At 41.2% G+C, this 12315-nt stretch overlaps 1 protein-coding gene across 2 annotated transcripts; it reads right to left on the bottom strand.

Moving 5' to 3' along the window:
• Positions 1 to 918: 918 nt before the first annotated feature.
• On the bottom strand, positions 919 to 11375 carry ESD (esterase D). 2 transcript variants are annotated; one of them, XM_009081431.1, is made up of 8 exons: positions 11299 to 11375; positions 10283 to 10371; positions 8491 to 8589; positions 5707 to 5831; positions 4627 to 4746; positions 4046 to 4144; positions 2106 to 2273; positions 919 to 1129 (listed from the first exon to the last, which is right to left on the bottom strand). In XM_009081431.1, exons 1-8 carry the CDS (start codon positions 11364 to 11366, stop codon positions 1049 to 1051), a joined length of 849 nt encoding a protein of 282 aa, XP_009079679.1. In that variant the 5' UTR covers positions 11367 to 11375; the 3' UTR covers positions 919 to 1048. The 2 variants fall into 2 exon arrangements, with proteins under 2 accessions (XP_009079679.1, XP_009079681.1); XM_009081433.1 differs by lacking the exon at positions 10283 to 10371 and having other exon boundaries at positions 11299 to 11374.
• Between the last annotated feature and the right edge of the window lie 940 nt (positions 11376 to 12315).

The raw sequence follows: 12315 nt of genomic DNA, 5'->3' as shown, positions 1-12315 counted from the left end.
AAGCATTGCTTAATAAAGGCAACTGATCCTACATATGTCCTAACATTTCCTCCAGCAAGAGCAAGTCAAGGTTTGAGCAATAATTCAGGTCCAACTGAACCATGAGAAAGCAGAGTTTACAAGTGATTGCTTGAACAGATGATGAACAGTTCCCTGGAACAATCCATGTCCTCATCCAAGGCAGCTGGCAGAATTATACCATCAGGAAGTATTTTAGATCTACAACTGTCAGGCCTAAATTCTGCCATCTTTTGTCAAATAAGCACACCTGCTTTCAACAATGAGCTATCAGATCATCTAGACAGGAATTGCTTTGCTTCAGTCCTGTTAAATCTAAGAAACAGCATAAGCCTTTCACACTTGGCAAGAATCAAAGACGAGTGGAGAAAAAACTCCCTCCTTTACTATAGACTGCTTCCTTCACATGGCTTTTAAGAGGTCTGTTCTGTAAGTATCATCCATGAAATACTCCATTTGTTTGATGCTAATAATGCATGGGACAGTAAACCACTGGGCACAGCAAGCTTGTCTGTATTCTCCACCAGACTTTGTCTTTGGAATGTTATATAGACAGGCCAAGGAAAACATACACCTACCACTTCAGATTAATTAAGTAGCTTGATGTTAGTAGTTGTGCTACTTACAACTTCTTTCACCATTAAAGAATGATGTGAACCCCAGTAATTAATTAGCTGAAGGGCACACTGTGGTTATTCATAGTCTCTGCACAGCTGTACTAGAAACTGTCTTGAGGTCCCACATACATATCCATCCATACTTACAGCCTGAAACTGACTCATCTGCTGACTGACATTTTGACCCAGAATGTAATGTGCACCTTCATGGTGTTGAGAAAATTTTCCACGCATGCAAGAACATTCCAAATACTTACTCTAAAGCACACACATCAAATTAAGTGGGACTTTTATTTTTCTTAGCAGTACAATCAGAAAAGCTCCATTTTACAAACACTACTTCAGCAAATGATACTTGTTTAGTTCACCTCTATCCCTTGATTCACATTGGACAGATGACACATCCAAATGTTTCAAGCATTGAGGTACTTTGCATGGTGTTTGATGTGGTCATTAATAAATGTAGCAATGAAAAAATAGCTGTGGTCGTAACCCTAGAAAAGAATAACAACAAAGGAATCAGCAAATAACAAGTTCTTGATAAAGCAATCATGCTAAACTCTGTTATAGGAAAGGTAATGACTCTTCTGGTTTGATCTGTTTTAAGAAATACCTGGATTATATGTGAAAATGGTAAAGGATACCTAACTAGCAGGTTAAGTATGTATGAAAACCAGGAAACTAAACGAGCAGAAAGTACCTTAACCTGTCCTGATCTGCACCTGTAAGATAGAAATGGGTCATGGCAAGTGTTAGCTGCAGAATGAGATGCAATCTGAGATAAAAGTTCCCCTCACTGGTGCTGTCCTACTGGTAAAACATAGGGCATTAGGAGAACACAGCCCAGGTCTGAACTACTGCTCCAGCACTATGTTAAAATGGTACGTCAACCTCTGAGCAACTCTGCTTCACCAGCACTAACTATCTTTAGGTGTGGGGTTTATGATAAATCAGAGTGGACAACCCCTCATTCTCCAAGCTGAGCCCCTCTCTGGGTCTGGGTGGAAGTTGTCAGTGGCTTACAAAAACTCCAGTGCTCTCAGGACTGTGTTGTTCTGGGCTGCTGCACTATAGGAAAAAGCAATGTGTCCACCTGGGCCTTTCAATGAATCTGAGATTCCAAGCCGTTTCACCCCTTTCCTGACGTACACACATGCAGGATTTTGTGCCGCACACAACAGCCACAGCACAGCTAAGGAATCCCGCGCGAGGCCGTGTGCCACGCTGCTCGCACAGGGCTGTGACCGGCGCTGAATGATGGACACGGCGCTCCAGCACCACCGGGGACCGAGCTGTCCAAACTGGGGGCACGGCGCCACCCAGCGGGGACGCGCGGCACAGCGAGAGACGGTGGCACCTCCTCCTCACCGGGCCAGGGACAGCCCGGAGTGAGCTCCTGCCCGTTAACTGATGCTCTGCTCAGTACCTGCCCCACGGACCACAAAATCACACAGCAAAAGCCCAACTTGCCTGCTGCAGTCTGAAGATTACTGGGATTTTCCGCTCTGTGCAGGCAGCGATGAAGTTATCAGGCAGTAACTGTCCTGCGGATAGGAACTGGTCATCTTTGCCTTGATCAATCAAGATGTCAAGGCGAGAGCCTGAATAGGATTTCACAAGCTGAGTAGCATCGTATGCCTGCAGAAATCAAAGAGAAATGACATTCAGTTACAATACGTTCAACCGGGTCCAGTTCACTGACTGCAAGAATGACAGGCACAGAGGGTACTGGGCATGACTGATCAGGACACCAAATTACTTTCTGGAAGAGCAATAAACTAGGTAAATTGCAGGCAACTGAAAAGTCATACCCACATTTAAAAAAAGGCAAATTGTATGATCTAAGCAATTAGCAAGCTGGCAGTTTGACCAAACAGAACATCCAGCCCAGGGCAAATTTTCTATAGAATTGAAGGACTGCAACATAATTAGTATTGTCTCACATCCTTGTGCAGGAATTAGATCCTAATGAAGAAACTTGGTATCTCGATGTAACTATTTTGGCAGCCAAGCATCAAAACACCAGTTGGGGTAATACAGCTATGCTCCTGGGAAGGTATTTAACCTGAAGGTTATGGCAACAATTTGACTGAAATCTTGGTATGACTGAGAAACAAAAACAGCACACACAGCATAAATTAAAGACTCTAAGCATATATTATCAAAATGTAATTGTGAATGGGGAACATGTTTCCTGTGAGGTCCTGTGCTTTGTACATGCCCAAAATAAAAAAAATCCTTTAAAAAGACAGCAAAGTGTTTAAGGCTGTGGAGAAGATCAATCATCAACAGACAGCAAAATCCAAGCCCTGCACCAAGGCACCAGAGCCACCCTTCGAGGATGCCACCAGATCCAGAAATGACAGTACAATGGAAATGGGAGCTTGGGCTCAGCCAAGCACTGTGGCCACAGTATAAAATGATCCTGCACATATTTACGTGGCAATTTAAGCCAAAATAGAGAGATCAGAGGTTGTATATCTGTGACAAAGTCAGGTCTATTGGACTGGGTTTAGAAAAGTTAAGGGGACAGAAAACAAGATAGTTTTGGCTTGGCTTGTTTGGTTTTGTTCTTTCACAACAAATCCATTACATTAAGTCTAAGCAAGTTTAATTGGTGATTTCTAAGTATACAAACTACTCTATTGACAATTATGAAAGCAGCTAGCACTCTCCATTCCTGTAATGTTTTAATCAGACCTGGATGTCTTCCTAATAGATATTTTTATCCAATTTACAAAGGATTTAACTGCAGCCTGTGCTTATTTACAAGGAAATCTGAGTGCCTGGTCACGATGATACCTTCTAACTTAATTCTAGAAATATGGTGCAATGTTTAAGTTGAGGCTAAAAATCCTGAAAGGCTGCCCAGATATGCAGCAATATGCAGACAAACATTTTTGTGTCTCTTAGCCATTCATATATGGCTACTTATAGCTCAAAAATAAAGCCCTGGAGCTAAACTCTAACTTTGTCCAGTTTAATCCTGTTCTGCAGGATACCAATTTCCAAGCATCCAATGGGCTTCTCTTTCAGCTGCCTCCCAGAGGCTGCCCCTGAAGATGCCATGAGGCTCATCAGTCTCTGAACAGTTTGCAGCAGTCTCTCTTTTCAGGCCACTATAAACATCAACTGCTCATAATTCTTCTTAGCCCAGACTTTAAAAATCTTCATAGAACAGACAGGAATGCAGTAAATTTGATGAAAGCCCTCTATCTCATTACATTTTCACAAGGACCATCAGGCAACAGCAAATCACATCCACCAGAAACATACAATGCTTTTCCATGCTTAGGGGTGTAGTACAACAACAGTACCAGTTCAGGGGCGCCCCAGAGTTTTGTTCCAGGCTCCTGCTGTGATGTATTTACAGATCACTCATTCATGTGTTATTAGAGAACTGTGGTTACCTCCCATTTGCTTGTATCTGGTCCCAGGTATCCACCAAGGGCTTTCTTCCCCCACTGACATTGAACTGGGTTGCAGATAGGAGCAAATGCTGATACAGACTGTTCACAAAGAGTGCATGAAAAAAAGCATACAAAGAAAAGTGATTTCAGCTAACCAGAAAATGCAAAAATAATACAATCTCCAAAATGAACAGGACAAGATTTGAAAAGACATAGCCAATGGCACAACTAGATTAGTTCTAGACTGCATGGGCAGCATGAATTACTCTGGAGCTAGAAAGAGTCTGTTTACATTTAAATATAATAGTTGGTTTGGAAGAGCTGTAGCATCATCCAAAAGAAATGGAATTTTCCTTAACTTTTAAAGTTTGCAGATTTTTTTTCATTTCACTGACACATTCCAGAGTGATGTTTCTGTCAATTTTCCATATTCTAATACTGTGTAACAGTGAACTACTGCAACTAAAGCTACTTATACATTTAATGCTGTAACAGAACTCAGTATTATATTTTCTTCCATCACATCTACAGAAATCTATATAAGCATTACTATACCTTATGTAAGCTATACTGTATCTTACTTTGTACTTTCCAGGATTCTTCAGAGCTAGAATAAGAGCTCCATGACCTCCCATGGAATGCCCAAAAATAGACATCCGTTCAGGATCAGTTGGAAAATTGGCATTTATTAGTTTAGGCAGCTGTAAAGGAAACAAGAGTGTAATAAAAATGTTAAAGCAACTTGAGTATGTTTAGGAAAAAAGCACACAACCAACCAACTAACGTGTTTTAATGCCATGAAGCCACTAAAACCAAAGGCACATCTCTGGTTCTAGACTGAAATTTGTGGTCATGGCCTGAAAGCAATTTGAATGGGCCTGTAAAATCAAAAGGAAACAATTCATCTAACAGTAACTCCAAGTATCTCTATAGAAATCTATCATAATCCTGTAACACAAGACGTAGGAATTTCCCAACAGACAGTCTTATTTCTTAATAGATACATAAATATGTATGTGCTCCTGTAAGTGACCAGAATAGCAAACTGTTCCTGGGAGATTTGTTCCCCATATTCCCATCAACTTTGGTTTTAATGCAGATCACACAAACCACATAAGAGAAAACTGTACACTCACCTTTCCAATATATATCTCAAGGACCTCCTTATACATTCAGTTAAAGAACCACCACCACCACCCTCCCAAGACAGTGAAAACAGCCTAAACAAGCAATACAACTGAAGTGCAGTGGATTGTTTCAGAAGCAGCAGAGCAAAGACTTTATACGAGCAGAGAATGCACAAGTAACAAATCAAGGTCAGAAGTGTAGGCCAAGCCTGTAGCACCTCCAGCAGGAAAGCAGGCTCAAGGAGTTCCTGCTAAAGCCCTGCCAGGTGTTACCATCTCTGTGCTGTGGTTCTCTCCCTCCTCAGTTCTACAACAATACCTGTTTGGTGAGGAAAGGCCTAACAACTGGATAAGATAAATCTAATCACTGAAACAATCAAGGACTAAAAAACAGAGAAAAGCAAGAAAATTACAAACTCTCCACAGGCTATCAAAATCACCTTAAGCAAGCTTTGGTGCTCGGAACAGAACATGACTGAACCACAGCCCTTTAGCCTACCCAGCAACACCAGGAGAACCCAGCAGCAAAGTTACCTCATCCTTTATGTAGGAATACATCCTATAGTTTGTTTTCCAAGGATCTTCAGTGGCATCCACATAAAAACCAGCACCAGTGCCAAAATCCCAGCTTTCATCTTCTCCTTCAACATTGCAGCCACCTAGCACAAAAATTCTTTCTATAATCAGTCTTTCCTTTACTACATGTTCAGAATTGGAGAACCTGCCACATAAATCAGAGACTTGGAACACAAACCTCTCAATCATCTTATCTCTACCCTCCAACTATAAGACAATTCAGATTTTCATTCATTAGTACAGTGTTTTCAAGTGTTATTTCAACAATGCTTTCAAAATGTCACTTACATAATACCCACAGACAGATCCAACTTCTAGACAGTTTCAGTATCCCTTCATAAATAAATATGACATAGAGATCTCTCCTAAATCACTTTTCTAAAGCTTTGTCCAGTTTACCCAGAGGCTTAATCGAAAGTTAGCACTTGTGAATTGGTACTATCAGCTTATTTCAGATATTAGACTTGATCTGATCAAGTACAAGCTATGTGAAAAACTGTAGCAAATGTCCTTTCCCCCTGAATGACAGAACCATGTATCTCCAAATGGTGTGTCCAGGCCAGTTTATATGCTTCAATAAAAGTCTGTTACACCTCCCTTTTTTAAATTCTACAGCATAATAGCTCTTACTGTTCCTTTAATTTTTTAAGTCTATAACTCTACCCTTTCTGCAATTCATTTCATTGCTCCCACCTATAACTCTCCATGAAACTTAAGTAATTTCTTTTTTGAATAACTTCAAAGTTGTATTATCTTTTTCAAGGTTACTTTTTAAAACTACAGTTGCAGATGTCCTTGAAAGTCACAGCATCCCATCCAGTCCTCCCTTTGATTAGCCTGTGTTTTACCAGCCTGGTTTGCAGAACAGAATGCAATATAAGGTAAAAAGGTGTATGTGGTAGGAAATAATGTCCTCCCTTTCTCCAAAATGCTCCTGGTTTCTGCAATCCAGAATTACATGGGCTTTCACCACTGTCAGATTACACTGCAAACTCATGTGTCATTTGACAGCCCCTCACAATGTGTGCAGAGATACCTGCCACCCTCTCACAGAGTGAAATCAGATTTTGTACAAGGATCCAAGCTGACTTTGCTCCAGTGACATGGCCTTGGACACTGAGTGATTTTGTAATGTAACAGTGCAGCAGTCACAGGGACTAGGGTGCTTACACAACATGTTGGATATAGAAAGTCTATCTTCAGTACCTCAGAGATAGACAAACACTCAGAAAGCCCTGCAAGGCAATGAAGGCAATGCTGATTATCCTAAAAGGAACTTAAAGGAAGTCTTGAAAAATAAGAAATTTGAAAAGGAATTTGCATAGTAGTACTCAGCATCACTGTCTGGCAAAGCAAACCCCTACAAAGAAGGAAAAGCAGAGCCTACCAAGGCCTGCCAAAGGGTCTGTAATGACAGGTGTTTCACGCAGTCTTTCTCCCCATCCAGATACATTGCCCAGCTCTTGCAAGGTAAGTCTCATGCAGTTAAAAAGCACATGTAAGTATCATCACCACACATGTTCAGGTCTCTCAGTTCATGACTACATTTGATTGCTCTTTGCATGTTTCTCCAGACAGCTCAAAGAGACTTAAGAACATTTGAGGTCTCTGAGCTCAAATTTAAGAGTCTAATATGAAACACATACTGCAATTCATCTAAATAGTGGAGCACTCCTTACCACTTATTAGACTAAAAGGCAAGAGAGAAGCCACCAAGAGGGATTTAAAAGAAAATGGACAAGGCAATGAACTATGCAAATGCAGTTACACTTTGATAGGGACAACTTACACAGACAAGACCAAAGCTAAGTTCCATTATAACTACCCAATGTGAATAATGCAAAAGTTGCCCATCTCTAGCCTGAAGCAAATGGCAACAATGAAGTACAAAGTTCACTAACACACAAGTTTTGCTCTTCTGTTCCTTTTCTTCATTAGAAACATACATGTATGTGACACAACCTCAAAACCTAGATGTGAAAAGTATTTTCTGGAAAGAACATCATTCCCCTATTGCCTGTATTTGGATCTGACCCACTAAAGCTTGGGAAATATTAGCAGACTGCCATCCTTGTGTACAACACTCGTGAGACTTCAGCAGAATCCAGCAAATATGAAACGTAAAGCACTGAATCCCCAAATGACTGTATTTCCAATAACTGCAGACCCACCATTTTCAGGTTTCCTGTGCCATAAGCTCAGTCATATACAAATAATAACAGCACATCATTTCAAAAATCCATTAGTAGTCTATTGTACCTGCAGGGGGTAAAGGTTTCTAGTTTGCTTTTCCAGGTATGGGAATCCTCTGAAGACTTGTATTTAATTGGCTTTAGAAGACAGAATACAATAAAGAGCAAATATTGCAGCTTTGTGTGACAACACAGTTCTGCACGTTTTAGAGTCTCAGCAAGCCACAAAGTGTCAGCAAGAATTCTAATAACACATGCTTCTTGTTTCACTTTTCTTCCCTCTCCTTGTTCAAGCTGAACTCAATGGCCTCTTTGTTCCAGTTTTAGTGCCACAACCAGAAGAGAGTTTCAAATGCTGAACCTTCACTACCATGTTATTCAGCATACAAACAATATAATCTACTGAACAATGCAAGATACAGAGGTGAGCTCATGTGCTGACTCAGGTGGGCAACACAATTTGTAGCAAACCGCAGCACTCCATTCTTTGAGGATAAAGACAGTGTACTCCAGTGTAATGACTGTTACCATGTCTATTGTTAAAACTTACGTGGGCTTGTGTCTGGTGCCACTACAATAAGGCCATGTTCAGCTGCAGCTTGTTGAAAACCAGATTTTGTTATAAAATTCTGTTCTGTGCAAGTTAACCCTAGAGAAATAAAAATATCATTGGTTACCCATTGCTCAAGCACACCAGTTTCAAAACCCTTTTTGACAGAAAAGATTTTGAAAAACAAGAGGAATTCCTATCTCCATAAATATGGAAAAGTCTTTTCACTAGGTTCAATGACACTTAATAATCCACAGAAACAGATACAGTTGCACTGTCACATCAAGTCACACTAACACTGGATAAAAAACAGGTCAATGTGTACTCTGTATCCCCTCAAGCACCCACTCATGTAGCATACAGTCCCCTCAAGTACTGTGTGTTTAAATCCATTGACCACAGACACTCTTGCTAAGGCTGACATTGTTACCTTCTGACACCTAACCCTACAACTCTATTTTTCTCTCTGCTGCCATCCCAGCTGTTTGCATTACAGAATCACACATGTGGTCTGACAAATTCTATATACTTAGACAGGATAGGGCCCATAAGCACTCTGGCTCCAAAGCCCATTCTCTATCCATGCCTTTTGTACTGCAGCAGGCCCAAATGAAGTCAAATTACACATAAATAATACTGCACACCAATATTTCAATTTTAATTCACTGTGCAATTTGAGAGGATTTAATGAATATGGTTTTCTCTGAGGAGAAGCTGCAAATAACCTAATTGGACTGACATACTAGCCAAGACAGCATCATTTACATCCAAAAAACAAACGTGCTGCATGGCTCAGAGCTCTTCAGATAATCTTGATGTTTCTAACTTCAAGGATAAACATTTTTACTCGGTTTGCTGTCAGTCTACAAATCAGCCCTACCAGTTATTTTATGAAATTAATACATACGAAGAACACAGTCTCCACACTAACAGTCAAGTGTCCAGCTTTCTAAACACAAGTCTCAATGAAGCAACTTCCAAAATTACAGGACAAACAGACTTTCTGCTTTTCATTTTGAATAATATAAAAAAATATTTAATGCTGGAGCCTTCACCAACATAAATGTGACCATTTAGAAAGCAATATCTTAACATGGGATATGCTGGAAATAGGGTGGAGGAACAAAGCCAGGATAACTGGGAGCACATGTCTGTACACAGAGTTTCATTCCAGCTTGCATTACATCCAGCAACACAGCAACTGGATAGGAAGCTGCAGGAGCTGGAGAGATAAAGAAACAGTGCTGTGGATGAGACATCTTCACTCCTGCTGCACAGCCCTGCTCAGGCCCTGGCCCTTTCTGATCCCACAGGTTTACCACACTCTACACGTGCTTGCACTAAGGCAGCTAACAGCACCTCTCTTTTCAGGTTCACCAGTTGCTCCCTGCAAAATAGCACTCAGAATAGGGTGGAGGCCACAGGACAAATTTGCTGGTAGGGCTGTATTTCACATCCCTACCCTGTTAGCTGAAACAGTCTGTCATAAACAAAGAGAAGCAGGAGGTGTCTCAAAAGGAAGGCTTTTCAGGGGAACAAAACATACAAACATTTTAGAACAAATGGGTAGAACATTTTGAACACTGAGCATTTTAGAACACAACCTGGTAGGCTACCCCCTGAGGCTGGCTGCTTCCTAATTTATCACAGTACACTCAATGTAAATGTGTCTTCAGAAAACCAGGAGCTGCCACTGGAGTAACTCTCCACTAGGTTTTCAGTAACTGTAGCACAGTAGCTTAAACATGTTTCAGATTATCCTTTTTAAGTCACTAAAATTCATGTTACTTACCTGAGAGCCAATACAGCACAGGACATTTTCCAGTTTCTGCTTTTGGAGGCAAGTAGATTCCAAATTTCATTCTGCATTTTAGCTCTGCACTGTATTAATAAAACACTCCTTTTATCACCACTACTTAATTAACAAGGTCACTAACGTTACAAAAGAAAGTTGAATCAATTTGTTTGATTCAAAGAGAGGTTTAGTCAGTGAATTGTAACAACTAAGTTAAGTGAAGTGAAAAGCAATTTTGCAACTCAGCCTTAGACTCGTGAACTGGCAACAGATAACCTCCCTACCTTGTGCTGAATACACTTAAAACAGTCTTACAAATAAGCCACATTTTTCACAGCGCTGCTAACTGGGAGCAGTTTGAAAACTGAATTTTGAATCCCAGCAATATTTAACTTGAGCTTTGGCTATTAAATTGCAAAGTAATTTTTACTGAAGTACACATCCACATGACTTGCACAACATACCCTACACAGCATGTCCCAGGGATGGAGCTTTTCAATCTCCTAAGCCTACAGACCAACTGATTGCCCAATTAATACTAAAGCCTAAAACTGTTGATAAAATCTTATCTAAGCTTAACTAGGGAATTTTTTTTCCTTTGGATCAAAAATAAAAGAAAAAAGATTTGGTTTATGTTCACCTTATGAAAAAAGAGTCTGTCTACTGCATCTGTCTGCTGACAGTACTTTTTCAGGGTGCACAGAAGTGAAATATCCACTGAGAGTGAATGGAGCTTTGCACACACAAAGGTTCTCTGTGCTGCAAAGAGGACAACCTGAAGCAATGGAGCTTCATTTTCAAAGGTAAAAATACTGTCTTTCCATCTCAGATTCTGTTAAACATTAACAGAAATACAAGAACACAGCCAAAGCAGCAGCAGACATTATTGCTCACTGAAAAATGGGTACTAGTGAGCACACATTGTTTTCCTGCAGACTGAAAACATTGGCAGCAATGGCAGCATGGATTCACTGCCTGATGCTAAGCACCTAGGTTGCTTTTGCAGAGCTTACCTGTCATGTTCAAACACCTTCTGGAAACCTTCAAAGCACCTGTTGCTGGAAACCTGTTTCAGTGCCATGACTTTAACTGAAAGAAAAAGAAGAGGCAAGTTAAACGTGAAAATACAACCCTCCTGGACTTACAGCGAGTTATGAGAACAGAAGACTGGAATACGACTTGAAGTATCTTTGTTTAATGTCATAGTTTTTCAGAAGAATCTCCTGCAAACACTTTCTGATCTTTCATTACCTTTCTATTTCCCCACAGATATGGGAAGGGGTAGGCTGAACTCTCATGAGCAGAATGGACAGAGCCTTCCTGTTTTCCTACAGACCCACATCTCCAATCACCTTTACCTCTGCAGTAACTGTGGCTTGATCTTTGTCTACTAACGCTGCTACTGAACAAGAAATGTCACGTGCTGTGGTTAACCTGAAACTGTCTGTGACAAGTGGCAGGGCTGCTACCTCCACAGTGACTGTGCAGGAGATAAACCCGTCTCACCTTTCCCTCACAGTGTGTAACAGTGTCCAGACACTACAACAATACTGAGGACCGTTCCTGTCTTTGATAGAAATTACTCACCATGTTCTAACAGTCTGTGGGACTGCAGAAACAGAGAAGAAACAGAGAAGCAGAAAGCTTATTTCCACGGCAAACAGTGTGAAAGATACAAGCAAAGAGCCATGGGAGTTTTGAAACAGCTGAGGGCACAATGGCAGCGAAAGTGCTAAGGGGACTCGGGAAGGCTGACACAAGAGTGGACACTGACACCTTGCACGGGCAGTAAGGACAACCAGGCAGCTGCGAGGGGAACAGGCCCGAGGGGTCAGCACGCGAGGAAACCCTAAGGAGAAACCAGCTAATATCTGACCAGGCAGCAAACGCCGAAACGAAAACAATCCCTTCCTCCCACCTAGGCACCCCCTGGGGCACTGGGCGAGAAAAAACACGCGCCGGGGTCAACCCGCAGGGCCTGACCGCCTCCCTCGCCCACCGCGCGGGGCTGGAGCCGGGACAGCCCGGGA

This window comes from Acanthisitta chloris, unplaced genomic scaffold, assembly GCF_000695815.1.
Source record: "Acanthisitta chloris isolate BGI_N310 unplaced genomic scaffold, ASM69581v1 scaffold42378, whole genome shotgun sequence".
Lineage (NCBI taxonomy): Eukaryota > Metazoa > Chordata > Aves > Passeriformes > Acanthisittidae > Acanthisitta > Acanthisitta chloris.
This window is presented reverse-complemented; position numbering and strand designations above follow the sequence as displayed.

Bases quoted from the DNA above. Each gene is read 5' to 3' on its own strand.
- ESD (XM_009081431.1), bottom strand. From the start codon at position 11,366: ATGGCACTGAAACAGGTTTCCAGCAACAGGTGCTTTGAAGGTTTCCAG. The intron at 8,590-10,282 runs GTAAGTAACATG...TTATTTCTCTAG, and splicing joins TGTGCTGTATTGGCTCTCAG to GGTTAACTTGCACAGAACAG. The intron at 2,274-4,045 runs GTAACCACAGTT...TGATTTCTGCAG, and splicing joins CAGATACAAGCAAATGGGAG to GCATACGATGCTACTCAGCT.